This window comes from Berghia stephanieae, chromosome 4 (assembly GCF_034508935.2).
Source record: "Berghia stephanieae isolate SIO BIC M18660-M18661 chromosome 4, UCSD_Bste_1.3, whole genome shotgun sequence".
NCBI lineage: Eukaryota > Metazoa > Mollusca > Gastropoda > Nudibranchia > Aeolidiidae > Berghia > Berghia stephanieae.
In genome coordinates, this window is record NC_088363.1 from 26,670,677 (window position 1) to 26,697,600 (window position 26,924).

At 34.9% G+C, this 26,924-nt stretch overlaps 2 protein-coding genes across 2 annotated transcripts in view; one reads left to right on the plus strand and one right to left on the minus strand.

Moving 5' to 3' along the window:
• The first annotated feature begins 7,986 nt into the window (after positions 1 to 7,986).
• Positions 7,987 to 19,599, plus strand: LOC144971971 (lipoyl synthase, mitochondrial-like). Its single transcript, XM_078913050.1, has 11 exons — positions 7,987 to 8,103; positions 11,327 to 11,487; positions 12,535 to 12,628; positions 13,184 to 13,264; positions 14,051 to 14,207; positions 14,735 to 14,792; positions 15,461 to 15,589; positions 16,909 to 17,054; positions 17,687 to 17,757; positions 18,190 to 18,301; positions 18,705 to 19,599. Exons 1-11 carry the CDS (start codon positions 8,026 to 8,028, stop codon positions 18,761 to 18,763), a joined length of 1,146 nt encoding a protein of 381 aa, XP_078769176.1. The 5' UTR covers positions 7,987 to 8,025; the 3' UTR covers positions 18,764 to 19,599.
• Positions 19,600 to 22,902: 3,303 nt separating this feature from the next.
• LOC144971733 (transmembrane protein 232-like) overlaps positions 22,903 to 26,924 on the minus strand; it is a 23,514-nt gene continuing 19,492 nt past the window's right edge. The window contains exons 6-8 of the mRNA XM_078912807.1: positions 26,110 to 26,149; positions 23,500 to 23,540; positions 22,903 to 22,964 (exon numbers count right to left, since the gene is read on the minus strand). Of these exons, the coding sequence (XP_078768933.1) occupies positions 22,903 to 22,964; positions 23,500 to 23,540; positions 26,110 to 26,149 (143 nt within the window). The remainder of the gene's footprint in view (positions 22,965 to 23,499; positions 23,541 to 26,109; positions 26,150 to 26,924) is intronic.

A 26,924-nucleotide genomic window follows, 5' to 3' on the forward strand; every position in this document is an offset into this window, starting at 1 on the left:
TTCCACCGATAAGTTGAATTTTAATTAAATGCCACGTATAACTAAAGATTGCCGATAATCTAAACAGGATTCAATCCAACGACCTTGACATAAAATGGTGATGCAATTGTGCATTGACTGATGTATCCTGTCCGATTATGATGATAATGATGATTAAGATGATGAGGCGGGTGGTTGGATGGGAGCATCACCCTTGAATCATATACCTATGATGTTCGCATGGGTGTACGATCCGATAGTGATGTCGTTTCTTCTTCTCTTTACTAGCCTATCCTGCTTCTTTGGTTTGTGATTGTATTTTTGACAGGGGATATTTTTTTTCCTGTAAATCCTCTGCCTGTTTGTTCTTGGTTATTTATAATTTAGCTTATGATATCTTTAGGTTATGATTTTGATTGACATTTGTACTATTTTTGTTAGATTGCTTGTTTTTTTTTGTTTCAGCGGTCTCTCATATAACCTCAATTGTGTTGGAAGAGACCTAAAGCAACAAACAAACAAACAAAAGATGATGAGGATGCAGTGGCGGTTCTAGCCTATTTACAGTGGTGGGGCAAAGATGATTAGGTCATATATATATATATATATATATATATATATATATATATATATATATATATATATATATATATATATATATATATATATATATAAATGTAAATTTTCACTCACATTATTCTTGCCAAGACGATTCGTTTCAGTGTTCCCACCTCAAATGGATTATGCCGACTGATGAGGTGGGAACACTGAAACGAATCGTCTTGGCAAGAATAATGTGAGTGAAAATTTACATTTATATATTAGCTCTAACCACCATTATCGAGCACTTTCGTACCTACAAGTACCCACCAACACTCATTATATATATATATATATATATATATATATATATATATATATATATATATATATATATATATATATATATATATATATATATATTATATATATATATATATATTTTTGTTTTTTTTTGTTTTTTTTTGTTTTGTTTTTTTTTTAATTTATCTTTTTATTTTTTTTAAAGTTATTTATTTATTTATTTATTTATTTTTTAATTATTTTTTTTTAATTATTATTTTTTTTCACCTTTAAAAAATAATATTCCAACCACAAATAATCACATTCATAATGAAATGACAATACCAGTAGATTTTAATTATTCCAAACGTAATCAAAAATGAATCACGAAAGAGAATACAACTAAAAAAATAAAGCGACGAGACATAATGCGACAACACCTTGACAATACAAGTCCATTTCGTTCACTCGAAAAATTAAAGATTTGCTTTAATCCCTCAACGGCGAGATTAATATTTCTGTTACATTACTGGTTTTCAGTAGTATGTGGTAACCTTAAAGTTTTAATCGAGAAGCAACAACAGCGATATGACTCGAGTTTCATTCAGAGCTCAAATTGCATTTTACTGCTGTCTTGATGATTAGAATGATTGTGCCGGTGGTGGTAGTGGTTGGAATCGTGGTAGCGGTGGTGGTGGTGGTGGAGGAGGATGTAATTATGGTAGTGGTTTTGGTGGTGCTGTTGGTTAGAATGATATTTGTGGAGACGATGACGGAAATTTTATGATGATGTTGATATTGTTTTTATTGCTATTGTAGTACTTGTTGTTAATATTGTTGTTGTTGTTAATGATGAAGATGATGATGATGATGATAATGATGATGATAATGATGATTATGATGACAACGACGATGTCGTCGACAATGATGGTTACCATACGATATTACAATATTACAAAGTTTATTCAATCTTAGGCTTTCGACAATAAATCATACAATTTGATGACCACATACATGAAAGTGGAAAAAAATGGTAAATGGAACCAAACAATAAACTGATACCATTAATAACCACAAAAAATACAACAATACGTACAATAATAATAATAATAATAATAATAATAATAATAATAATAATAATAATAATAATAATAAGAATAATAAAAATAATAATAATAATAATAATAATAATAATAAAAATAATAACAATAACAATAATAATAACGATGATAATAATAATAATAATAATAATAATAATAATAATAATAATAATAATAATAATAATAATAATAATAATAATAATAATAATAATAATAATAATAATAATAATGATGATGATAATAATAATAATAACAATAATAATATTACCATCATCATTACTACCACCACCATCATTACTACTACCACCACCGCTACCACTATCACTACAACCATCACCATCATTATTACGTTTCCAATCATTTTTTCTCGTTTCTAAAAATTTGATATCTATCAAAACAGACGAAATTCCGGTCATTTTTTTAAAGGGTAGTTAAAATATCTACGATTTTATTAGCCATGAAAACTACGATTTTTATTTTCCTATTTCAAGTAGGCAGGTCTGCTATGACAAGTATCAGTATCAGTTCCATAGTCAAAAGAAGACCAACAAAAACACAGTTTATTTAATCTTAGGCTTTCGCCAATACTTCATACAATACAATTAAGACAAAATAATGTTACCAATTTCTCCTCATGCATTCGTTAGACTATAACAATAACGACCGTGTTATCTTTACTCCTCACCCAACCAACCCGAGCTGCCCGCCTCTTCATCGCGAACTATCTTATGTATGTATTAGCTTCAGGACGGGCAAGTACGGAATCTGCCCACCCTTCCGTATTTCCTCTATAACTTAGAATTCAACTCTCTCCTTTCTCAGAAGAGTATTTCTCGTATACTAATTCAATTGTTGAGAAAACCAAAATGGTGGTTGTATTTTATATATTTATTTAGTCGTGACTTTTGAATAAAAGTGTTTTGTTTTATTAGAGGAAATACAATAGAAAATTACATTGTTTTGCAAAATTATTTTGTCTGGCAATAAAAATACAGCGGTAATTACTTTAAGAATTTTAAAAAAAAAGAACTAACAAATTAATTTGTTAAAAAACAAAACAAAAAAAACCCCCAAAACAACAACAACAACAACAAAAAAACAAATAAGAAAACAATTTAAATAAATGAGTTTTGAGAAGCACTAAAGAAAACGAGAAAAAAAAAAAAGTTTAAATGGATAAACAAATATATAAAAACAACACCAATTAATACTAAATTGATATAAAATTAGTAAATTAATAAATTTAATTCAATACTGGAACATTCCCAAAGTCATTACATCAATGGTACCAGCACAAGTAAGGCAATAAATAAGAAAAGTTCGTTTGCCAAAATCTCTATTTAGTTTTCACTGGTTAATAAGGTGGGCTCATTTGAATTAGCCCGACCTAGTACTAGAGAGGCCAGACAGCAAAAATCGGAGTTAGTTCACCGTCAGGCGACGTAACGATGAGATGACGATGTGGGCGGAGTGGGGGGGGGGGGGGGGGGTGATAAAAAAAGAACAGGAGCGTATCCTGGTTTATGCATTACGGGATGCATGGTGATTCGCAACCTATTAAAAATACACACAAATTGATTTCAGTACGAAGTATAAAGTTTAAGTAGTAACTTTTGAAATTATCTAATTTAAATTTGATTATTTTAGACCTGGTAATACAGCATATAACTTGAAAAAAACAGGCTGGTATTTGCCCACCCTGCCCATTATTACCAGCCGTCCCTGTGAGGATGGTGATGATGATAATAACGATAATTTTATTGAGATCAATTTTCATCTTTATACTATCTGGAAATTCACAATATGTTTAATGCCAGATCGATAACAGTATGTGTTAAAAAAATAAACAAGACTTTAAAATCTCTTGTTTAGAATTAAAAAAGAAAAATTACATTAAAAAGAACAAAACAAAAAAAACTTGAGCTTTTATATAGCGCAATATCCACTAAACGTGCTCAAAGCGCTTTATGACATGACTTTACATGTAGTAGTTGCATATAATGCAATTGATCAGGTAGTATATGTATCAGCCTAAAAAAAAAACCCCAACAAACAAAAACAAAACAACTTAAAATAAATCTTTCAACAACATTGTTCCGATTTAGGTGAAAGTGAAATTATACATACAATTTTAATAGCGTCGAATTTCTTACACGATTCAAACCAAAACAATTTGCAACTGTCGCTCATAATCAAAAGTTTCTCGGGTCTTCTGATCTAGCGGCTGTTTGGGGAATTGAGAAAGTGTCAGAGTGTCGTTTGATTTGGCGGCGGGTAGTGTGAGCTGTAACGCATTTATTGATCTTGGTGCGGTTGAGGGTTGGAAAGGATTAAAATGTGTAATTGTTTGCGTACATTATCTATCTATTACCCCCCCCCCCCCCCCCCAAAGAATATATACCTGTTGTTTCGTTGTTTCAACATCATTGTTACTTCATATTTACAACCTACTTACTTTTTCATCAACACATACAATAAAAGGTTTACTACATCCATTGAATATTTTTGTTTCGGACGGCACCAGGCGGCTCTGGACGGCCTGCAGACGGCTCGCATAGGCTTTTGAGCGGCTACAGAGGGCTTTACTGGCCTCCGGACGAATAGCGATGGGTCCGAACAGCCCCAGAGGCTTCTGGATGGCTCCAGACGGCACCCGGACGGCTCTAAGAGGCTTCAGACGGTCTCCGGATGGCTCCTGACGGCATTTGCGTGGCTACATATAGCTTCAATGGCCTCCGGACAACCCCAGACGGCTCCGGACGTTTCTGAGATCTCCTAGATGGCTTCAGACGGCCTCCCGACTGCTCCAGACAGCATCCAAACGGCGATTAGTAACTCTGAGGTAGTGTTGGGTTATTTGATCGCTTTTACTCGATCGACGACCGAGCGCCAAGCCACGAGTCAGTGCTCGATCTCAATGCCGGAAGAGCGAGTTAGTAAAACGATCACTCGATCGTAAAACGATCAGGCGGGTTGTGAGCTTGAGACGATCTTGACACGTGAGACGAGCTTGAAACGATCAGGATTCGAGCGAGCGGAGGGGTAACGAGTGTTTCGAATCATTTCAAATTCAAACGATCACAGTTTGCCATCCGATACCAATCGCCAATGTTTGCACACGGTAGTCTGTGGTTCTTCCACAGCCCTCACTCCTTGTCAGATGTTAGTGTGTCTGGGTGGCAGTGGCAGGGAAATTCGTATAGGTGTATCACGCGTGTGTGACAAGACTTCATTAAACCTACTAAAGTTTGACTATCACACACACACACACACATACACACACACACACACACACACACACACACACTAAGGCTATTTCTATGACACACACGCATCCATCTATCAATGAACACTCCTACAGTAGTGCGGCTATGTGGTCTAGTCATGACGTAACTATAGGTAGTACTCTAGTCGACCATGGGTCTAGTGCATTATAATGGTCTAGTGGTATGACACCCGCTTTGAGATCGGAAAGTCCTGGGTTCGAGCCTCGCGCTCGGTGCATAGTTGAGTCTTTGGACAAGGCTCTTTACTCACATTCTCTCACCGTACTCAGGTGTAAAATGAGTACCTGGCCGTTAACAGCGTTGTCTTTGTCTGAAAAATTGTAATATCGCCTAACAGGCGGCATGTCCCGTCCTACATATTAAATGTTGCTGTTGACCGGGGACCCCTTTACAAAGCGCTTTGATCACATTTAGTGGATATTGTAAAGCTCAATTTTTTAAAGTAAAACATTAGCTTTGAATATGGAATGTTTCAATTTTAGATGCCTGTGTATTCTTTGTTAGTTCCCATCATCATCATCATCATCATCATCATCATCATCATCATCATCATCATCATCATCATCACCATCATCATCATCAGGGGCAGCGGTACGGTCTTTGGTTGGCACCCGAAAGGTACCGAGTTCGATCACCCGCCGCTGAGTGGTCTTGAGCAAGTCACCTTGCCCTAACTAAATTTGCGGCGCTGCACTGCGGCTATCGCTTGGGTTATTCCAGTCTTCCCTTAGAATAGACCCGAAAGACGAATCTCCCCTATGGGATGAATAAAGGGAATTATGTTTAATTTATTTATCATCACCATCATATCAGCGGGATCATCATCATCACCACCACCACCACCACCACCCTAATAATAATGGATAAAATAATAATCAACACATTTCAATGTAATAATCAATCTAAAATCAATCAGTGCTCCTAAAAGACCCTTTGATTTCTTTGTCTAATTCGTTCCATACTTTTGGAGTCCCGACAAAGAAAGATTTTCAGCTAACTATAGTTTATATATGGGAATATTAATCAGTCGTTTATATTGGAATCGGAGTTGTCTAGCAGGTGTATTAGTTCAAAACGCATTTCCAAGGATTTACCATGCTCAATGAACTTCACAATATTTAATTTAATTTATTCCTCCGGCACGCCATATCGACCATACATCCATTTCGTACAGTAGGTACCGATCGCTATTTGGAGTCTTTTTGTATTAAAGCTCTTTACAATACCCGTCATTGCTTATAAGATAAGAATACATTCACACCTGAGTCAAGTGCCTTACACACGGACTTAACGTCTGGATCACAATTTTCAACAATCACTGTCACTCATCCGGCCATTGACAAGGCTTGATTTTCTGACAAGAGACACCGTACCACTGAGCGACCGAACAAATAATCACCATCTGCGCCATCGTCATCATCATCATCAATCATCATCTTCGGGTCCGGTTTATCCGTGTTGGGGGTGGGGGTGGAACCTGCTAAAGTATTTCATTTTTTAAACAGAAACACGATAATCATCATCATCATCATCATCGTCATCCATTGTCGTCGGCATCGTTATCATCGTGTCCGGGCAATCCGTGTGTGTCTGGGTGTGGAACCTGCTAAATATTATTATTATCTACCTACCTAATAAAAACACACCATTCTTGTTCATTTATTTTTTAAATAATGAAATGAAAGGCACGACCTTTCCCGCACACACAAGAGGCGATGACGACCAGTGACAAATTATGGGAGGTGGGGGCGGCCGACAACTTTTGGCGCGACATAAATATGAAATGTTAAGGTGACAGCGGGATGATGGTGGTGGGAGGGGGGGGGGGGGGGGGGGGGGTCTCAACCCTTCACCATCAACAACTGTTTGATGGCGTGTGTGTGTGTGTGTGTGTGTGTGTGTGTGTGTGTGTGTATGTGTGTGTGATGCGACGAACGATCATAATCAAGGCTGCCAGACAGCCAGATTTCTTCTTGCCCAAGTAGTCAAATAGACCCCAAATGCCAAACACCACAAGCATTCTGACTCCTTGAAAAAACTCATTGGTTTTGATTAACAAAACAATCGACTACAGTTGGATAAACTTATCTTTTCATTTTTTTTAAATAAAAGATTTTTTTAAAAAAATGAATAATAATAGAAAAGCGTTTCTTAGTAACCAATTTTGAACTTGGCCATCTGGCAGCCCCCATCATAACCAGCTGCAGTCAAGCCAGCCACAGACATAAGAGAGGGAGGGGTATGTGAAGTTTCCTGTGGCAAACGAGTTGCTCGTGTTTTTTTTTTCAAACGAATCACTGCTCGATGACGTCACTGACTCGAAACCCGCCCGAAACCCGCTCGATTTTAGAGGACTCGATCGAAAACCCGCTCGATTTGATCGTTTCAAACTCGACCCAGCACTACAGGGCATCCGGATGGCTTCAGAATGCTTTAGATGACCTCCGGACGGCACCAGACAACTCCCGACAGCATACGGACGTCTCCGGACGTCAATTAGTACAACTGATAGATCGGTGTGTCTTTTTTACGAAACCCGCCGAAACCCAGTCCCAGGTTCACTCCCCAATGGTGTACACTTCCATGAGTTCCAGGTTCACTCCCCACTGCTACCTACTTCCCATAACTTTGTCGGGATTCGTCGGGTTTCGTCGGGTTTCGTAAAAAAGACACGAGAAGTAAAGTAAAAGGTATCGATTAGCGCCCATCAGCAATGGGCAAAAGTTCTGATTCTTGCTGTTTTCTTGCATAGCAGTCTTAGCAGTCAGCCAAATCAAAACTTACTTCTCTTTTCGTAACTTTCGTAATATTTATTTTCTTAGAAAGGTCAACTCAAGATGGCAGCCCCTTTTCGTTCTTTGACCACTGCTTCTTCTCGTTTGAATTCTTACACTTGTTGGAGACAAATATATCAGGTAAGGACACGATGATGTTGATAAGCAATAGTCACAACAGTTTAAAGCCTCTTTGCTGTTGAATTATATTGAGGACTTATTATTTGATTGTCTGAAACACCTGAATATAATCGCAGACTCACAGTCCACAGTTGAGTCACAGTGATTTGAGTTTGAATGGGTGATTGCAAGTTGATTAAAAGCATCTCTTGTCTTGTGGGTGTTTCTAAGTCCAATTCCAATAGTTATAGTTATTGTGTTGGTCCGTTGGGACTGGTATGAAAGGGCAGGGTGAGCAAAGCCCAGGCTGTATTTCAAGTTATAAGTAGAAGATAGATGAGCCTGCTTCTAATTCTAAGAAAAGAGCAACGCCTTCTAAATGCCACTTCGCCTTGAGCATGCCTTCACGTTAAAGACACATATTTTGAAAGAAAAAAATCTACCTCTGTTTCAAAAACTAGCATCTTTCAGCTTTCTAAGAAACATTTGGATTTTTTAGAACTTCTGTTCGTTAAAGAATACCGGCCCTATCTGACCCGTTGAGTCGACTCAATACAAAATTTTGTTGTGGTGGTGGTGGAGGAGGAGGAGGGGGGGGGGAAGAGGAGGGATAAAAGGCCCTTTTACTTTTTTTCAATCAACTTGTCTGCTATGGAGCCAAGGCCAATCCTCTCTAAAATGTACAAGAAATAACATTCGTTTTTTACTGTTCCAACGAAAATATCTTCTGGGGTCTGATTCATGGAGCGGGACTATGGTAGTCTCAGACTATAGCAAAGTCTGAGACTTTGTAGTCTAAGACTTTGGGAAGTCCGAGACTATGGAAAGTAAGCTATTCATGGAGTCAGACTTCGTCCCTGACTATCAAGTCTCTGACTACACTAGCGAAGTCTCAGACTACAGAGGTCAATCTATTTTTAACTGAGGATTCCTCGGAAACGTATCGCAAAACGTCATAGAAATGTGTTACTTTTCCAGCTGCGTATGCGTCATACGAAGTAACACAGAAATCATATCTATTTCTTCTTCGTGTTTGTTTTGATCGTTTTATAATATTTTATTTGGCCCCACAAATAAAAATAGTGTGAGACAAGTTTAGGAGTGTAAAATTTGTTTGAGAATGTGTGTGTGTAATGTTTTTAGTAAATATAAGTAACGATGGCACTTATCCACTGTGTAGCGTTGTTCTAAGTAGAGAGCGGTGGGCACTGCCTGAAGCATGGGGTCCCGATAATACTAACGAAAGAATAATGATGGAGAGGAATCGGTGGGAACAATACAGACAATGGGCATTTCGGGTACAAACCCTTCGTCGGCACAACAAAAAACAAATAAAATGAAATACAGTATAAATTGGATCGTCTGTACTCAACGATGGTTGGAGTGTGAACGAATCGTTAGCGTGGTGTGATAGAAATGATAAGGCCAGTGAGAGATTCAAATTTCTAGAAATAATGGACGATAAAAGACATAATAGAAATGTAATAGTAGTCGAAGTAGTAGTAGTAGTAGTAGTAGTAGTAGTAGTAGTAGTAGTAGTAGTAGTAGTAGTAGTAGGAGGAGGAGGAGTAATGATAATTGTGAAAGTAGCAGCAGCAGCAGTAGTAGTAGTAATAGTAGTAGTAGTAGTAGTAGTAGTAGTAGTAGTAGTAGTAGGAGTAATGATAATAGTGAAAGTAGCAGCAGCAGCAGCAGCAGTAGTAGTAGTAGTAGTAGTAGTAGTAGTAGTAGTAGTAGTAGTAGTAGTAGTATGTAGTAGTAGTAGTAGTAGGAGGAGGAGGGAGGAGTGTGTGGTGGTGGGGGGGGGGGGGGTGGGGAGGAGTACCTGGAGAGTGTTTTGAATAGGCAAGATGAGGAGTGTATGTGCGATTGTCGAATCTTTGAGAAAAAATAAAGAAAAAAAATTAACAAAACTAAATAAATAAATAAATAGATAAATAAAAATATAAAATCAAAAACTGTCGGGTATTCTTGTTCTAATCGCTGTACAATTACCTCCCCCAGCGTAGAGCACATATGATTTTGAAATTTAGTCCCAGACTACGATATTTACGCCTGCTAAATCACGGGTGTAAATTTCACCCGTTTAGTCCCTCGTTTAGTCTAAGACTTCGTGTAGTCAGGCTTCATGAATAGCTTACAACGCCTTTTAGTCAGAGACTACGGATTTAGTCTAGGACTATCGTCGTAGTCCCGCTCCATGAATTAGAGCCCTGTTGACTGGTCTAACTGTTTGTAGTCAAATTTCTCAAAAGTTCTGAAAAATCAAAATGTTTCTTGGAAAGTCGGAAGATTCTAGTTAATAATAATAATAATAATAATAATAATAATAATAATAATAATAATAATAATAATAATAATAATAATAATAATAATAAGAAGAAGAAGAAGAAGAAGAAGAAGAAGAAGAAGAAGAAGAAGAAGATCTTTATTGTCCATAAATATGGCAATTTGTCATTTAGTTACACTTGTTATAACAAGTTAGACTAGCATTCTATTCAAAGGGTAGTAAGTAAATGCTATTGTCCTTTTAACGTCATAGAGACTGGGATAAACTCCTGCTCCATGGGCCTTATGGCTCTGAAGGACTACAGTCATTCCTTCAAGTTGCTTGATAGCTAGATTTACTTTCATCTTCCTTTTATCTTTACTGGTGCTGAAATGACCTTAAAAATATTGCAAGCGTGGTAAAACTCCTAAAAATCAATTTAAAAAGAACACACAAAAAAAGGAAAATCAAACAAGACAATTGTTTCTCATTTTGATCAGAAATGACTAGCCCAATAATTATGAAATTTTGTAAAATTCATTAAAAGATTGAAATAACCTCAACTCCTCAGGTTTTAACCCGGTACTTCAAATTAAGGTTTTTCATCATGTCAAAGGACATGTTAAGTTGGGGTCGTCTTAAACTGAAAGTTTTATTATATATAGAGTAATTGTTTTGTGATACTATGTGAAGAATATTGTGATGGGGTCATTTTGCGTCAAACTTTATTTTTAGTACAACTGGATGTGTTAGGAAACAAGAAAATTCTTAAAGAACTTCATTTTTTTTTTTAACGAAGGATAGCAGTGAAGCCTTGTAATATTTTTGCTATAACTCTATAGTAAAATCAGGTTTTTCCCAAAACCAAAGGGGTATAAGAATTTTGCTTGGGACTCTCCATATAAACTTAAAAAGGAAAATTATCATGATACCCTCTGCATTTCTTTTCTCTTTTGAAATTTGCTTTCCATACAGAAAAAACTTGCTTGTATGCAATATTTGAACCGGCTGTATGCCAGTCTCACAGATGAACAAAAAGAAAAACTGCAGAGTGGACCCAGTTTGGAAGATTTCATTTCTGGGGATGTTCCAACCTATGAGGGTCATGCCAGTATCAAGAGGATCAAAGGTGAAAGGTGAGAATCAACCTTACATCGGTAAAGGGAACTACTACTTCATACTTATATTTAGTATATGGTCCTTCTTCTCCATCTTGTCTTATCATTATTATGTCACAATGTGAACAAGGCATTGCCATTATAATTTAAAAGCTAAACTAAGAAAATAAGAGTTAAATTAATTTGTTTCTATAGAGGAGAATAAATGCAATTTCTTCAACTACAAACAACACAACTTGGTGCTTCATAATTTTGATCATTTTGACTTTGTTAAGGTACTTTTCCACAAACTTCCAGATTGGGTTTGTCCCACATGTAGTTTTGTCAAGTTGAAGGATCTCTTTAGAGACATGTTAATGGTTAGAATGATCTCTTTAGACTTACTATTTCATCTTTGTCTAACTAATAATTTTTTATGCCTTTTCATGTTTGTATAGTTATGAATGTCCGTTCATTAATCTCATGAAATGCACATGAAATTCAATCAAATTTATAACTATGACTTTTAATGGAAGTTTCAGCATCTGATTTATGACTTGTGTCAACAACGTCAGCTTGTGATTGTGTGTCACATGAAATTGGTGTTAAAGTTAAAGCGAAATTTTACTCCATATAAATTTAATTGATTTTATTATTGAATGAAAAACACTGGAAGTATACAGAAATAGAATAATAAAATTTTCTATTTGAGTTTATTTTTCCATGGGTTCCATGTTTAAAGGGTTACACAATGGTTCACATCTCATACACCTTAAAACTGCCTTTTTGTACTATAGCTCTCTTATAATGAACGTCACTGCCTATCGGAAGAGACCCATTCACACTTGAGTTTAATGGGGTAATCTGTGAAAAGTCTCCTATGCTGGGGCTAGAGTTTTGTGAACATTGTCACCCAACAAGTCATTCATCACACTCCGTGTTACTTGACTTTGTTACAAGGATGAGACGTCCTACTATCCAGCTGTCAACGCCAAAGGGTAAAATAGATTTTCTAGTGATGTAGACTATGAATGGCTATTTGCCAATTTTGATTGTTGTGTTTTTCTTTTCGATATTGATACCCAGGTTAAAGTTGCCTGAATGGTTAAAGACAGAGATTCCAGTGGGGAAAAATTACACATCAATCAAGAAATCCTTGAGGAAATTGAATTTGCACACAGTAAGTAGCCATTATAATAAATGAAGAATGGTACCTTTGAAAGCTGACATGATAACGAAAAGGAGTTTTTGGCTCTAAAAAATAGACAAAACAAAATTTTATTTAGACTCTGACTAAGGTCAAAGGTTTTAAACAAGATTTGGTTGTGGCTATTCTGTCTATTTAAGTTCTCTCACATATTTAAAGACTTGTTTTACCCTTAATGGATTTTATGTTATTTGTATTATATTTCATTGAAACATTCTGATTTTAACTGTAATTGTGATTTAATTAATATCCCTATAATGGGGATTTGGAAGGGGTGGCAAAGTTTTAACATATTGGCTTCATAATCTTCATAATCTTAGGTTTCAGGATTTGACACCCACCAGCAGCTTTGAGTGGCCTTTAACAAGTCACCTCTTTGTAGCTCATGAGGTTCTGCACTTCATGTTTATTTCATTCATTGGAATGAAAAAGTAATAAGCAAAAAAAAATAAAATAAAACAACAAAAAAAAACAAAACAAACCAACCCAACACATTGGTAGTACATTACAATTTTTTGTCTGTCAAAGGTATGTGAGGAGGCCAAGTGTCCTAACATTGGAGAGTGTTGGGGTGGAGGGGAATATGCCACCGCAACAGCCACAATTATGGTGAGTTTAGCATCACATTTAAAAAGTGTTTGTGCTAGATTTTGACCAGATGAAATTCGAAGTATAAGGTGCTAGTACAAAAACAGTCAATTTGCTATAAATGTCACAACCAAAGATTGATTTTTTTTCAGAGCCAAATGGTATTCAATTTATTACAATGTTTGGTCCTATTGAGCTAGTAATGGTACAATGCATATGGGACTGCTTGAAGATTAAAATAGAAATATAGTGAAGCAGTAGAATGTAAGCTACAGCAAATCAACAAAGTCAAAGAATGCGCATGTTTTGGGTTTCTGTTATATCTGCAGTGTAGATGAATGTTGAATGTGATTCACTATTTTATCATCTAATTTAGCCTCGAATCAGTTTGTCCTTAATGTTGATAAAGAAGAAACCCATAATGCTCAGATCATTATGTAATTTTTTCATATGAAATTGAGACTTATATTCACCTAACTTCATCATTTTTTGTTTTTTGTTTTGATGCAAATCACCAAAAGCCAACCCTCCAATTTTGAATTACAGAGCTGAGTTCATTTTGCTTCATTTAAGGAGCGGGATCTAATGTAGTTCTAACAAAAGGGAAGACAAATGTTAATTATTAAACTTATAAGCTTTGATATATGAGATGCTTAATCATGACTTTTTCATATCTACCTCGATTTCATATATAGTTGTATTTGTTATGGGAATGTGTTTGTCATTGATAATGCCCTTTGGCTGTGCTTATGAGGACAAACCCTCTATAACAATTTTACCTAATCTTATCTCTGGCTTTTATGTCAGGTGATGGGGGACACTTGTACAAGAGGCTGCAGGTTTTGCTCTGTCAAAACAGCGAGGAGACCTCCACCACTTGATCCTGCAGAACCGGCCAATACTGCTTCAGCCATTGTTGAATGGGGTCTTGACTATGTTGTATTGACATCAGTCGACAGAGATGGTAAGGTTAAAAGATGTTTTCAAAACTTAAACAGGTAGACTGAATTTCTTTCTCATCATAATTGTTCTCATTGTTTATCCGGTTCAAACTACAGACTTTACCATTTTCAGTACTAGAGCAACATCAGCTATTTGACCTTTGGCTTTAATGAAGCTTGACTTGTATTATACTTCCTGATCTTTTGATAAAAATGGTAAAATTTGATGTTGTGTAAATCAAATCACATCTTAAAGGTTTAAATTATCATGCTTACCATGTGGCGTTTCTGGTGTAGTGGTAATGAGTTTGATAGTAGAGAGACTAATGAGTGTAATGTAATATATGCCATCTTCAAAATTCAAAAATCAAAACATAGAAATGTTTCAGATTCAGACCCTTCTTCAACCTATTACAAAACAATGTAAGATAGGAATACAAGTCTGAAAAGTGGTCTTTCCACACTTCACACATTGGAATACTACCGAAAAATATAGCTTTAAATTTACTTTGTTTCATCAAATGATTATCATAATTTTCTTTTTTTGAAGATATTCCTGATGGTGGGGCATCTCACTTTGCACAGACAGTAAGAGAAATTAAAGCACGGTGAGTTTTCACTGTTGTAAATATTTTGATATTTGTCCTCTCAGTTATTAATAAATAGTTTTTGTTTAATTCTGTTTTGGTAATGCTTGTATTGAAAGTATGGTATTAAAGGTAACTGAAGTATTTTCATGCCCTGACTAAGGCTAAAAGAAAACAAAAATGTTTATCTATTCAATTCAATTCAAAGGTTTATTTTAGACAATTGCCATTATGAACCATGCATCTACATATAATTTCAAATCAATACAGGTAAAAGGAAACTACCAAAATAATTAAATAGATAAATAAATATGAATATAATCAATAAATAGACAGAAAAAAATAAATCGATAAATAAGTGAATAAATAAATAAATAACCATAACTTGGCCATAATAATATACAAACACATGCAAATAATTTTTCAGGAAACAAAATAAATACCATATATAAAAATAAGCCAACGGTCACTAACGTCAACACTGGAAAGATTAACAATGTCTTTTTTTTTAATGCAGGGAATGGAAAAATGGAATTACTGAGTGATAATGACAATTGATGAGTAGATGTTAGTGAGGAATTCAATTTTGTAAAACTATTTAAGCTCTTATGTAGAGTTGAGCCCAATGGAGGCAAATTATTATATATTATTTTATTTTACAATGACTTCTATTTAAAAAAAACATCTAGTAATGAGTCTATCCTGGTGGAATGCCTCACTCCTGATTTCCAAGGAGACTTGGACTGTGTTTCTGTGGTATCTGATTCAGGCCTGGATGTCTACGCCCATAATGTCGAAACTGTTGAAGCTTTACAGCCGTATGTTTCTTCAATACTTTCTCTCTCTCTCTCTTCTCTCTCTCTCTCTCTCTCTCTCTCTCTCTCTCTCTCTCTATCTTCTCTCTCTCTCTCTTCTCTCTCCTCTCTCTCCTCTCTCTCTCTCTCTTCTCTCTCTTCTCTTTCTCTTCTCTCTTATCTCTCTCTCTCTCCTCCCACCTCCTCTCTCCTCTCTCTCTTGTCTCTCTCCTCCTTACCCATCTTTCTTTCCTCCTCTCCCTTCCTCTCCTTCTCCATCTCTCTCTCTCTCTCTCTCTCTCTCTCTCTCTCTCTCTCTCTCTCTCCCCCTCTCTCTCCCTCTCTCTATCAATATTTATCTATCTCTCTTTCTCTCTCTTTTTCTATTTTGAATGCATAGATTACTCTCACACTTTCATTTTAGACTCTAGAAAAGTCATATTTGTGTTCTACTGCCTCAATCTGGGATTACATATGAGTGAATCAGATGCTGGAATTAAATTGGGATGTAAATTGTCGATTATTGAACTTAACTAAACACAATGTGCTTTTGCAGAGAAAGAGTGAAAACACGAAATTAAACCAACACCGACCCCCGACCCCCCCAAAAATAAAACAACAGGTGCATACAAAACAAACCAAAAAAAAAAAAAGTTTCAGAGATATTTATAATATGACCTCAGCCTTTTAAAAATTGTCTTGTTTGTGCATTTGATTTATTATTATTCATCAGTTTGACAAATCGTGAAGGAAATTATATAAAATAATAAAATTTTTAAAGGTCTGAAATATTGGGATAAAAAGAAAAATGAAAAGAAAAATAAAAAAAGGTTAAGAAATTGTGCTATATTAAAATTCCTGAATTCTACTGTTAAGTTTTAAAATTCCTAATGTTCAATGAAATAGTTTTCATTAGTTTTCGAGGATCCATCTTTTGCTATGGATCATTTGTACTAGTCCTTAGTTTAAAAATCCCATTACTGAAAGTAATTAGGTCATATTTTTATGACTTTTCAATTAATCAGTGATAAACTTAAAGCATAAGCAGCTTAGTTCACCCACCTATTATTTTCATGATATGCATAATCTATGTCCCCTATATCAATACTACAATTTTATGTTTTGTACACTCTATATAGCCGAATCCAAACTTTATTCACCATTTTCCCAAAACTAACTTCCTGTGACTTAAGTAATTTGAATATTTGGCTCTTTAGTTGTGTTCATGTCTAGCGAAGGCAAAAAATTATGTTAGAAGTTCTCTCATAACAAAACAAATTTAGCTGTCCAAAATATAAGAATTAATAAATATAAACTTAATAAATAAATCCATTTTCTTTCAGCTTTGTTCGTGATCTGAGAGCCAACTATAAACAGTCTTTGAAAGTTTTGGACCATGTCAAGAAGAGACATCCTGACATTGTCACCAAGACTTCCTTGATGTTAGGACTCGGGGAGACCGATGAAGAGGTCCTTAATGTGATGAAAGGTACATTTAATTCAAGTTAGCTCTTATTGATTTTCTGGATTAGTTGTGTATTGAATTCAAGTTAAGTTTTTATTTATAAATTGGAATCGCTTATAAATTGATAATAAATGATATTAAAAGCATCAGATGCTTTGCCGTCGTATGTCTGGCGTTGATGCATAGTGGACACCATTTCATTCTCAATTACTGGCAATGATAGGATTGGTGACAACTCATATCATTTATCTGGTCTGGGTCCTGTACATTGGCTCAACTTTAATAAGAGTGAGTATCCGGATAAGAAGTAATGTTAAAGTTAGAATGCTGGCATGAAAAGAATATCCAGCAGTATGAAATAAGCAGTAAAAAATGTTACACTGTATGAAATAAATATTTGCCTTGTGAGGAAAAAAAAATTATCACTGTTCATTGATCGTTGAACAATCTTGAAATTTTGTGGTTTTAGAATGTCTTTTGTCTTTTTGAGATTGAAAAAACAAAAAAGAAAGTATTTTGAAAAACATAGGCTTATGATAGAAGCCCATCAGTTTAATTTAATTTTTTTTAAAGATGAAAATTGACCCCCTGTACTTTTAATATGTTATTGTGATATTACATTTTTTATCCCTTTTTATTTTTTATATTTTTTTCAGACTTGAGGGAAGTCCAGGTTGATTGCCTAACCTTAGGCCAATATATGCAACCAACAAAGAGACATTTAAAAGTAAGCTAAAGAACAGAATAAAACTTGATAAAGCATGTAAGGTCATTTGAATAAATAAGTTGGGTTTTTATACACACAATTTCGGCCTAAATTTCTGTATTCGGTTGAAAGGATTTGTTGAGTATTTTGTTTATAATTGATATTTATTATTTTAAAAAGTCATTGCGGGAGAGATTTTTGCCTTTAAAGTTAATGGCTGATTTAGTTGTAGATGGTTCATCTCTAATACAATGCTAGAGTTAATTTTACCTATAAAATGATATAGGAGGAACAAAGGGAGTTTGGAGTGAGCAAACTCTCTGTTATAAGAATCTGCCATCTCCACTTTTGACAAATGATATTGACGAACTGATTTATCATGTATTTACTAATATTGCGTAACTTGTGGTGATGTTAGAAGTGTGAATACTGTACTGTTTCTTGATATTACAGGTAAAAGAATACGTCCACCCTGACAAATTCAAACACTGGGAGGATGTTGGCAACCAGATGGGCTTTGCATACACAGCCAGTGGTCCTTTGGTTCGATCTTCTTATAAGGCTGGTTAGTCTTTTGTATTTTTTTACTTGTGTTGTATGGACTTAAAAGTTTTCTAAGAAAAATTATCTTCCATTCAAGGGTAATTGTTGTCTTTTTTTATGCAATTATTTTTATCAAGTTTAATCGTTCTCATTTCATGGAGGAAAAATATAGAAAAAACTAAAATTATAAAAGAAAAACAAAACCAAAAAAAAAAAAGCAATAATTATTGAGGTCAAAGTTGAATATGATTATCTGTTGTCACCCTCCAAGTGCTGAATTTAATCTAATGTTTTGACAAAGATTGCACGGGTTTACATTTTTGTGTGTTTTCTTGTTTTGTCTCCCCAATTCAATGCTCTTTTGTGAAAAGAGAATTGCTTTTACCATTTCCTGTATGATAATTTTGATTAAATTTGATCTCCAGGTGAATTCTTCCTCAAGAAATTACTACAGAATAGAAAATCACAAACACCAGCGTCGTAATAGACGGATCAACAGGAAGTTATGGCATCTAATAAGCTGTGATAAAGAAAAGGAGATTCAGTAAAAAGTTTGATTGAACCATCTTATTTGAGTGAGATACACCATTTTGTTACATTGTATTTTATGATTGAGGGGACATTCAAATTTGGTGGGTTTTTTTATTGTTGGATATGAAATAAAGATATAATAAATTGGATTTTAAAAAAGATGGTTTGTCAGCTTTCAAGCAGTACATGCTGGAGGATATTCAGTTTTTCATTCCCCATGACACTGGCAGGTATCTGTTTCTGCACCAAGAAACTGACAGTAACAATTACTTACTACCCTCTAAATGACTCACTCACTCACTCACTCATTCCCATGACTCGATGGTCGTCTAGGGGAACTTGCAGGATTCAGCCTTCACAACACAATGTCACCAATCTCAGTCATTGGCAGCATCAATCCTGTCCATTCCTTGATGTTATCCAACCACATTTACACTATAAATAGGTTTTGCCTAATATTAAATCCAGAATGAAAATTATGTGATATAATGGGGAGTGAACAAAATCAATTAGATAGTGAGTCTAATGTTTTATCGGTTGTAATAAGAAATACAAATGATATGTCTGTGATTTCCTTTACACTATGGCTTTTGCTCACAATTCATTTATGACACAGATCTCATAACTGACAGACACCATTGTAAATGGTATCAAACTTAATGATTTGATATTTGTTTATCCATTTTATTCTGTTTTTTTACGATAATGAAAACATTGAATTATTTTTTTAAGCGGATGCTCTGTGAGATCAACAGGACTGAGTGTAATTTCTCATTGTAATTGAAGTCTCTCGAATGTTAGGGGGGGGGGGGGGGGGGGGGGGGGGTTACTTGATTTAATTAGAAAAATAACAAAATAAGGATTGATGTTTTTTCCTACATTGAATTAGAGGTTTCATTGGATCGAGCTAATTAAGTTCTGAAATGACCTAAACGTTTTTTATATTGCTGTTAAACTCTTGATGACAAAATACAACAATTTGTCAAAAAGACTCAAACCTGAGACTTCCCAGAAGTCTTTATATTTGAAACTTTTTGGTAAGTCAGGTGTCATCTCTATTGATCTTTATTTGAATTAAAATTTTCTTGCCAAAATGAAAAAGATTGTTTGCCATAATTTTCCGACATATGGGTTTCACTAGCTTCCAAGACTTTGTCGGTTTTGAATACTTTCATATTGTATTGCATTGTTTAAGAGCTAATAGACTTTAAAAATTCTCCGTGTAACTTTCGTGCATAGATATAATTTTTCAGTTATATAAAATAACATTCAATGTTTATTTAATAATTTCCAGTACATAGTCACAATTTCAAATCATGAAATATCTAACACACAAATAAGTGTCATAGTCAACATTCATGGTATAATTTTCCCGATCAACACATGTCCATCTTTATACTTATATGTTTGAGAGTTTCAATTAATTAATATATTCATAGAAATCAACTATTTTTATTTTTATTAAGGCAAGCTGACCGATTTCTGACTGAGATTGGATTAACCTGTTTTGTTTGATGATTATGGAATTCCTACTGTTTAATTTGTTTGATTGTATTTGTTGCTGCCTGGCAGTTTGTATTTCATTATATTCATATTTATTGAATTATTGACCAGGATTACAGTTTTTTCCTCTTTAAATTATGAATTCTTTTCTTTGGTCTTGCAGGTTATGCTTTTTTGGGGCAAGGGGGGGGGGGGGGGGGGGGGGGAGGCATGATCAGGTCAGTTTCACGTTTCTATTGATTGTGAAAATGATTTTTAGATTTTAGATCAATTACTTGCTTTCTCCCATGAGAAAGTTTTGTTTGTGTACGGCAGTCACCTGGTAACTTTGTTAGTCAATAAATCAAGTAATGTTGAATATTGTCTTTTTTTGATTATGTTTTAAGGTTGAACAACGTTTGAGACTTCTAGGTCACCGTTGTGATCTATTTGTTGCCATGGTAATTTTTATTTTTATAAAAGTCTGAAAAGTTGTTTACAAATCAATACTAGACAAATAAGAAAGAAAAAATGCAAGAAGAAACCATCTGATATAATCAGCCTGCCTAATTTTTGAGCTGGTACTGTTTCACTCAACCATTTTCATCCTTTTATCTTGCACCACTGTCTGCCCCCAAATTTTTCACTTTTTTTTTTTCATACCCGCAATACTGTGTCATAAACAGATTGCATAATTGTCACAGTGAACATCATCATACTATTCATAATCAGTCATAGTGCTGGGAAATAAATTGATTATTCAAAGCTGTGAAATGTTATCATGTAATGATAAAATGGGTTAAAAAGTAATTTAGAATCAGTATGTATTTATTGACTCAAGGACTTTGCATTTGCATTTGTGCGGGATATCAGATTCCAATTGTTTCCTCTGACTGGTGGATTTTTATTTTTTTTAAAATTTGTGTTGTTTTTTTAAAATAACATTGATTTTATCAATAAAGACAATGGATTTAGATGAAAAACCCTTTTGTTAAATTATTTGAATAACTTTGAATAATTTACCTTTGATACGAGTACAACATAACACACATAACTACACCATCGTTTGTCCAACACAAAAGATTTTGTTTTTCTCAAAAAGCTTCTTATTCAATAATTTTAATAGGAATATGATTTTTTTACAAATAGTCGTTATTGGCAATTTAAAAAAAACAACAAAATCAGTTCGCAAAATTAAGGAATAACTCACTTTTAGGAAAAATTGTTTTTCCTTCAATTTTTCTAAGAATTAAAGTCTTGTTTCTGCATTTTAATTCTAATCACAATAAATCGTTTGCATGCTGCTGTAAACACATTCTTAATGAATGCTTTATAATAATGCAGATCTATTTTTTTTTTTAATTTTAAAAACTCTTAAAACAAGTAACCTTAAGGCACCATTTAAATAATTTCACCAGACGTAGGTTTAATAGAATAATATAACTGGTTGAATGTCGCGAATGGCGATGCATAATCATGAAAGCTAGTAAAGAAAAACAAAAATAATTTTGTTGGATGGACTGTAGTAATACAGTGGAATTTGCATAAAGTCAACACTTTATAAATCAACCTCTGCTTAAAGTAAGCCAATATCTCTTGATGGACACACTTTTTTGTTATTTTATTGTGTTCCATTGATAATGGATGGATGGATTCAACTCTGCATAAAGTCAATCAATCTTTCTAGTCCGGCTGTGTTGACTTTATCAGGATTCCGCTATAGGTGTCTGGATGGGGTCTTCTTACCTCCCATCGTGGGCAGGAGGTCATCTTGTCTTCTATCCTCCTTTATCTCTTTTCCGAGTTGCTTTCTATCTGGAATTGGATTACTTGGTTTGGCCCTTGCCCTTGGCCAGAGTCCTTGTCTGGAAGGAAACAGTCATATGTATAGTTCTAGTTCTAGGGAGATTGTATAATTTTCCATGTAGATCATCTCTCTGCTGTGTACTGATAATTATTTTGTTTTGAATGTAAAATAGTTTGTGAACATTTGAGTGCATTCCTCTTAGTGGGGTCCCTGGGTCCCTGCGCTAGTGTCTGGATGAGACTTTCTGGTGATCTCAAAGAACACTGATAGTGTGCTCTTGGAATCCACTTCTCTTCCATATTTGAGCCATTTCCCCATGTCTTATGTTTTTTTTTTTCCTATGCTTTTAATTGCAACTCTAGAATATTTGACTATCCCATTTTCTACCCTTTTACTGGCGCTGAAATGACCTTAAGGTATTGCAAGCGCCATAAAACTCTTTAAAAACAAACAAACCACTGCATGTGTGTATACAAATCTGAAAATAGAATCAGTGAACTTCATAGATCAGGAAATTATTTTGGTCTCGATACTGAAATTCCCTCTTGCTGGTGAGCCCATTGCCCAGTGCTTGTGTGAGACTGGGTGGCCTCAGGCTGGGCAAAGAGAGATTGTTGCTTAGGTAGGTACACTTTGTATAAGTTTAATCTTTGCCTTCCTTTTTCCTATGACCCAAGAGTGGAGACAATTATCTAAATCTATCTATATTATTTGTTGTTTGTCCATTTTATAATTATTTCGTTGTTGTTGTTGGTTGTTTTTTGTTTTTAAAAAAAAATTTTTTTTAAATATTTTATTAGAAATTATAACACGTCATCCGTGGTAGATTTATAAATGCCACAGAACCTTCCAATGACAGGTTTCCCTGAATTCGTACGCAAGAAAAGACAATAATGCCATACTATTGTGCAGTATAACGTTTGGTATGATTGTCTCCCTTGCTAATTTGAGGGAAGGTATTTATAACAAGGAAACTTCTCTTCTCCCGCATACATCGTTAATGTTTGCGTGCGTGTTTGTGTGTGTGTGTGTTTGGGTGTGTGTGTGTTTTGTGGTTCAAGTATTTGTGATCCATTGTGTCAAAATGAAAATATATCGGAATGAATTACTGGAAATTGAATTTATAGCCACAAATATGAAAGTTGGGAGTTAATGTCGCTTTGCTATTGTGGAGAATAAATAAATAGTATATTAGTATATTTCTTGCTTTGCAAACGACTTAAAATTTGTACTTCTTATCATTTCATTTCTGAATTCATTTTTCTGAGTCGTATCCATCCTGACATAGGTCACATTTAATCGTGCTCGAACTGGGTATTAAGTTACTTATTTGTATTCTGCATAGAGATAAAAACTTTTTATTTAGTGTTTGTCAAGTTATCGATTTCAAGTGATATTACCTGTACGTTTTGGTTCTGAGCCCAAGACTTCTAGGACACATCTGTAACAAAATATAGGTGAGGCTTGTGTTGTAGTTGTAGTCAGACTTTTCATTTCTCAAACCACATGGTTTTTTAAAAACTGGGCGGGGTTCCTTACACCCCATTCATTGTAGGCAGGGAGATACTTGCTGTCTCTTCTATCCCCTTGTATTTGTTTTCCAATTGCTTTCTGTTTTTGTCTTGGAATAAGATTACTTAGTTTAGTCCTGAACCTGACCAGAGTCCTTGGCTGGGAGGGAAACAGTCGAATGTATAGTTATAGATTTGGAGGATAATATTTTTTGTCTTGTAATTCATCTGTCTATTTTGTACTGTATTATTTTTTCTTTTACATCTGTTATGATTTGTAAACATTTTGTGTGTTCCTCTTAGTCGGGACCTCTGCTTGTGTCTGGATGAGACTTTAAGGCGATCTCAAACTAAGAACACTGATAGTATGATCTTGGAATCTACATCCGTTCCCTATTTGAACCCTTCCCATTTGTTTTACTTTTTCTCGTGTGCTTTCAATTGTAATTCTTTAACTTTTTGACTATCCTACTGTTTCCTTTTTAGTAGCGCTGTTATGACCTAAATTAGTCGCAAGCGCCGCAAAATCCTTAAAAATAAACAAAGACAAACATTAAAAAAAACAAAACTGGGTGTTTTTTTTTACCTCCCATTTTATCCCCCTTAATCTGTTTCCCAATTGCTTTCTGTCTTTGTCTTGAGATTACTTAGATTTGTCTTGACCATGGCCGGAGTCCTTCGCTTGGAGAGAAACAATCGAATGTATGGTTATAGTTTTGGAAGACGATTTTTTTCCTTGTGAATCAGCGTCATGTTGTGTACTGTTATCTTTGTTTATTTTATGAATTTATGATTTGTAAACATTTGAGTGTATTCTTCTTATTCTTAGTGGGTTCTTGTGCTTGTTTCTGGATGAGAATTTTAGGTGATTTCAAACTGAGTACACTGATAGTATGCCCTTGGAATCTGTATTTGTTCTCTATTTTATCTTCCTTTTCTCATGTCCTTTTAATTGAAATTCTAGAATGTTTTTACTATACAATTTACTTCCTTTTTACTGGCGCGGATATGACCTAAATGTATCTTAAGCGCTGTAAACCCTTAAAAACAAAAACAAACATTAAAAAAAACCCCAAGTAACACTGAACTTATCGCGCTTTTGCTGACCGACCTGCCATTTATGCATACCTATATTCATTTTACATCTGAAATCGGTATGAAAATACGAGTGAAGAGTCTCTCCAAGGATTCAACCTACAATAGGATTCGAGCCTTTTTACCCACAGTGGTGTTGATATGACCTGTACGTTCCACAAGAGTATTAGAAACACAATCCGTATATTCATGGATAATTGAAACATACTGAGACTTCCTAACCTTTGCGTAATAATTCACATAATATATTATACACATACAGACATAAATGGTGTTTTGGCTACGATCTTGCGAGAAGCTCTAGTAAATTATGATAGAAAAAACCAAAAAAAAAAAAAAAATTGAGCTTTTATATACTGCAATATCCACCAAACGTTACAAGGGGTCCCTAGCCAACAGCAACACGCAACATATATGACGGAGCATGACGCCTGTTATGTGAGATTATTATTTGGGACAAGAGACAACGCTGATAACGGCTAGGTACTCTTTTTTTTCACCTAAGTAAGGTGAGAGAACTGGGTGTCCGTGGTGGACAGGAGGTCACGCTGTGTCTTCTATCCAATTGTATCCGTTTTTCGAGTTGCTATCTTTGTCTTGGAATAGGATTACTTAGTTTTGTCCTAGCCCTGGCCGGAGTCCTTGACTGGGAGGGAAACAGTCAAATGTTTAGTTTTAGTTTTGGGATATGATATTTTTTTCCCCTTGTAAATTATCGCTCTGTTATGTATTATTGAATTTATTATTTTGTTTTGAATATATATATATATATATTATATATATATATATATATATATATATATATATATATATGTGTGTGTGTGTGTGTTTGTGTTTGTGTGTGTGTGTGTGTTTGTAAACATTTGAGTGTATTCCTCTTAGTAGGGACCAGCGTTTGTGTCTGGACGAGACTTTTAGGTGATTCAAACTAAGTACACTAATAGTGTGCTCTTGGAATCTACATCTATATCCCTATTTCAACTCTTCCCTTTTGTCTTACTTTTTCTTGTGTGCTTTGAAATTGTAAATCTAGAATCTTTCACTATCCCATTTTCTTCCCTTTTACTGATGCTGAAATGATCTAAATGTGTCGCAAGCGCCGTAAAACCCTTAAAAACAAAAAACAAACAAACAATGTGAGTAAAGAACCTTTTCCAAGGACTCAACTATGAGCCACTCGGGACCCGAACCCAGGACCTTCCGATCATAAGGCAAGTGTCATACCACTAGACCACATTATAGCCGCACATGTACTAATTATCCACTCTCCAAAAGTCCCTACAAGACTTGTTTCCCAATAACAAATTAATTACAAGGTGCCAAATAAAGCAGATGTAGATGACTTAGAGATGGACTCAACAGTGGGTTAAATAAACAAGTTCTAACTGCAAATTAGTCATTTACCTTGCAGAGTACTCGCCTGCCGGCCGAATGCTGCTACAGTCTAAAACGGAAAAGGAATTTAGAAGTCGTGACCTTTAAAATTGCAATGGCGTGCTAAAATGTTTGGATTAGGATTCCTGGGATAAGGATTCCAAACAAGCTCCTAATCAGAGCGTTTGTGTTGGGACGAAGATCGGATTCCGAATCCAGTACCTAACTCAGAAATCCATTCGCCTTCTTCCAAGAGGAAATCCTCATCAGGCAGGGTCTTTCCTCAGAAAAGACCAATATGACCCCGGAGTCCGTCGCAGTGCAACAATTGAAAGTAAAGATATTCTGTTTCTTGCTTTTAAAAAACCTCAACAAAACAATAAATTAAATAAAAATAAGAACAAAACAAAACAATCCCCCCACACACACATAAAATAAAACAAAGAGACTGCAGAAAACCGGGTTTGAACTTTGGTTCTTCTGATACAGATGCAATGTCTTACCGATTTTGCTATCTCGCCCCTTAAATATCCTTGTATTTGTACTTCTCTTTCTGTGCTAAAGAAATTCTTCCATTAAAAAAATTCTTTCTTCCATTTTATGCGGGGTAAATGTATTGCGGGTTGACCTTACACAACTTTTTTGTGAACCAAATATCATTACGTGTCATTGTGCATTCGAGGTTGTGCCAAAAGGTCATTAGGCATAAAGCTAAAAGTCTTGTGTTATTTTCATAAGGTGTGAAAAATGTTTTCATTAGAATATCGTTCCTCTTAGATAAATAATGAAAAGTATGCCCCCCCCCCAAAAAAAAAACAAAAACAAAACAAAAAAAACCAAAAAAA

Bases quoted from the DNA above. Each gene is read 5' to 3' on its own strand.
- LOC144971971 (XM_078913050.1), top strand. From the start codon at position 8,026: ATGGCAGCCCCTTTTCGTTCTTTGACCACTGCTTCTTCTCGTTTGAAT. The intron at 11,488-12,534 runs GTGAGAATCAAC...ATTGATACCCAG, and splicing joins AAGAGGATCAAAGGTGAAAG to GTTAAAGTTGCCTGAATGGT. The intron at 17,055-17,686 runs GTACATTTAATT...TATTTTTTTCAG, and splicing joins GGTCCTTAATGTGATGAAAG to ACTTGAGGGAAGTCCAGGTT.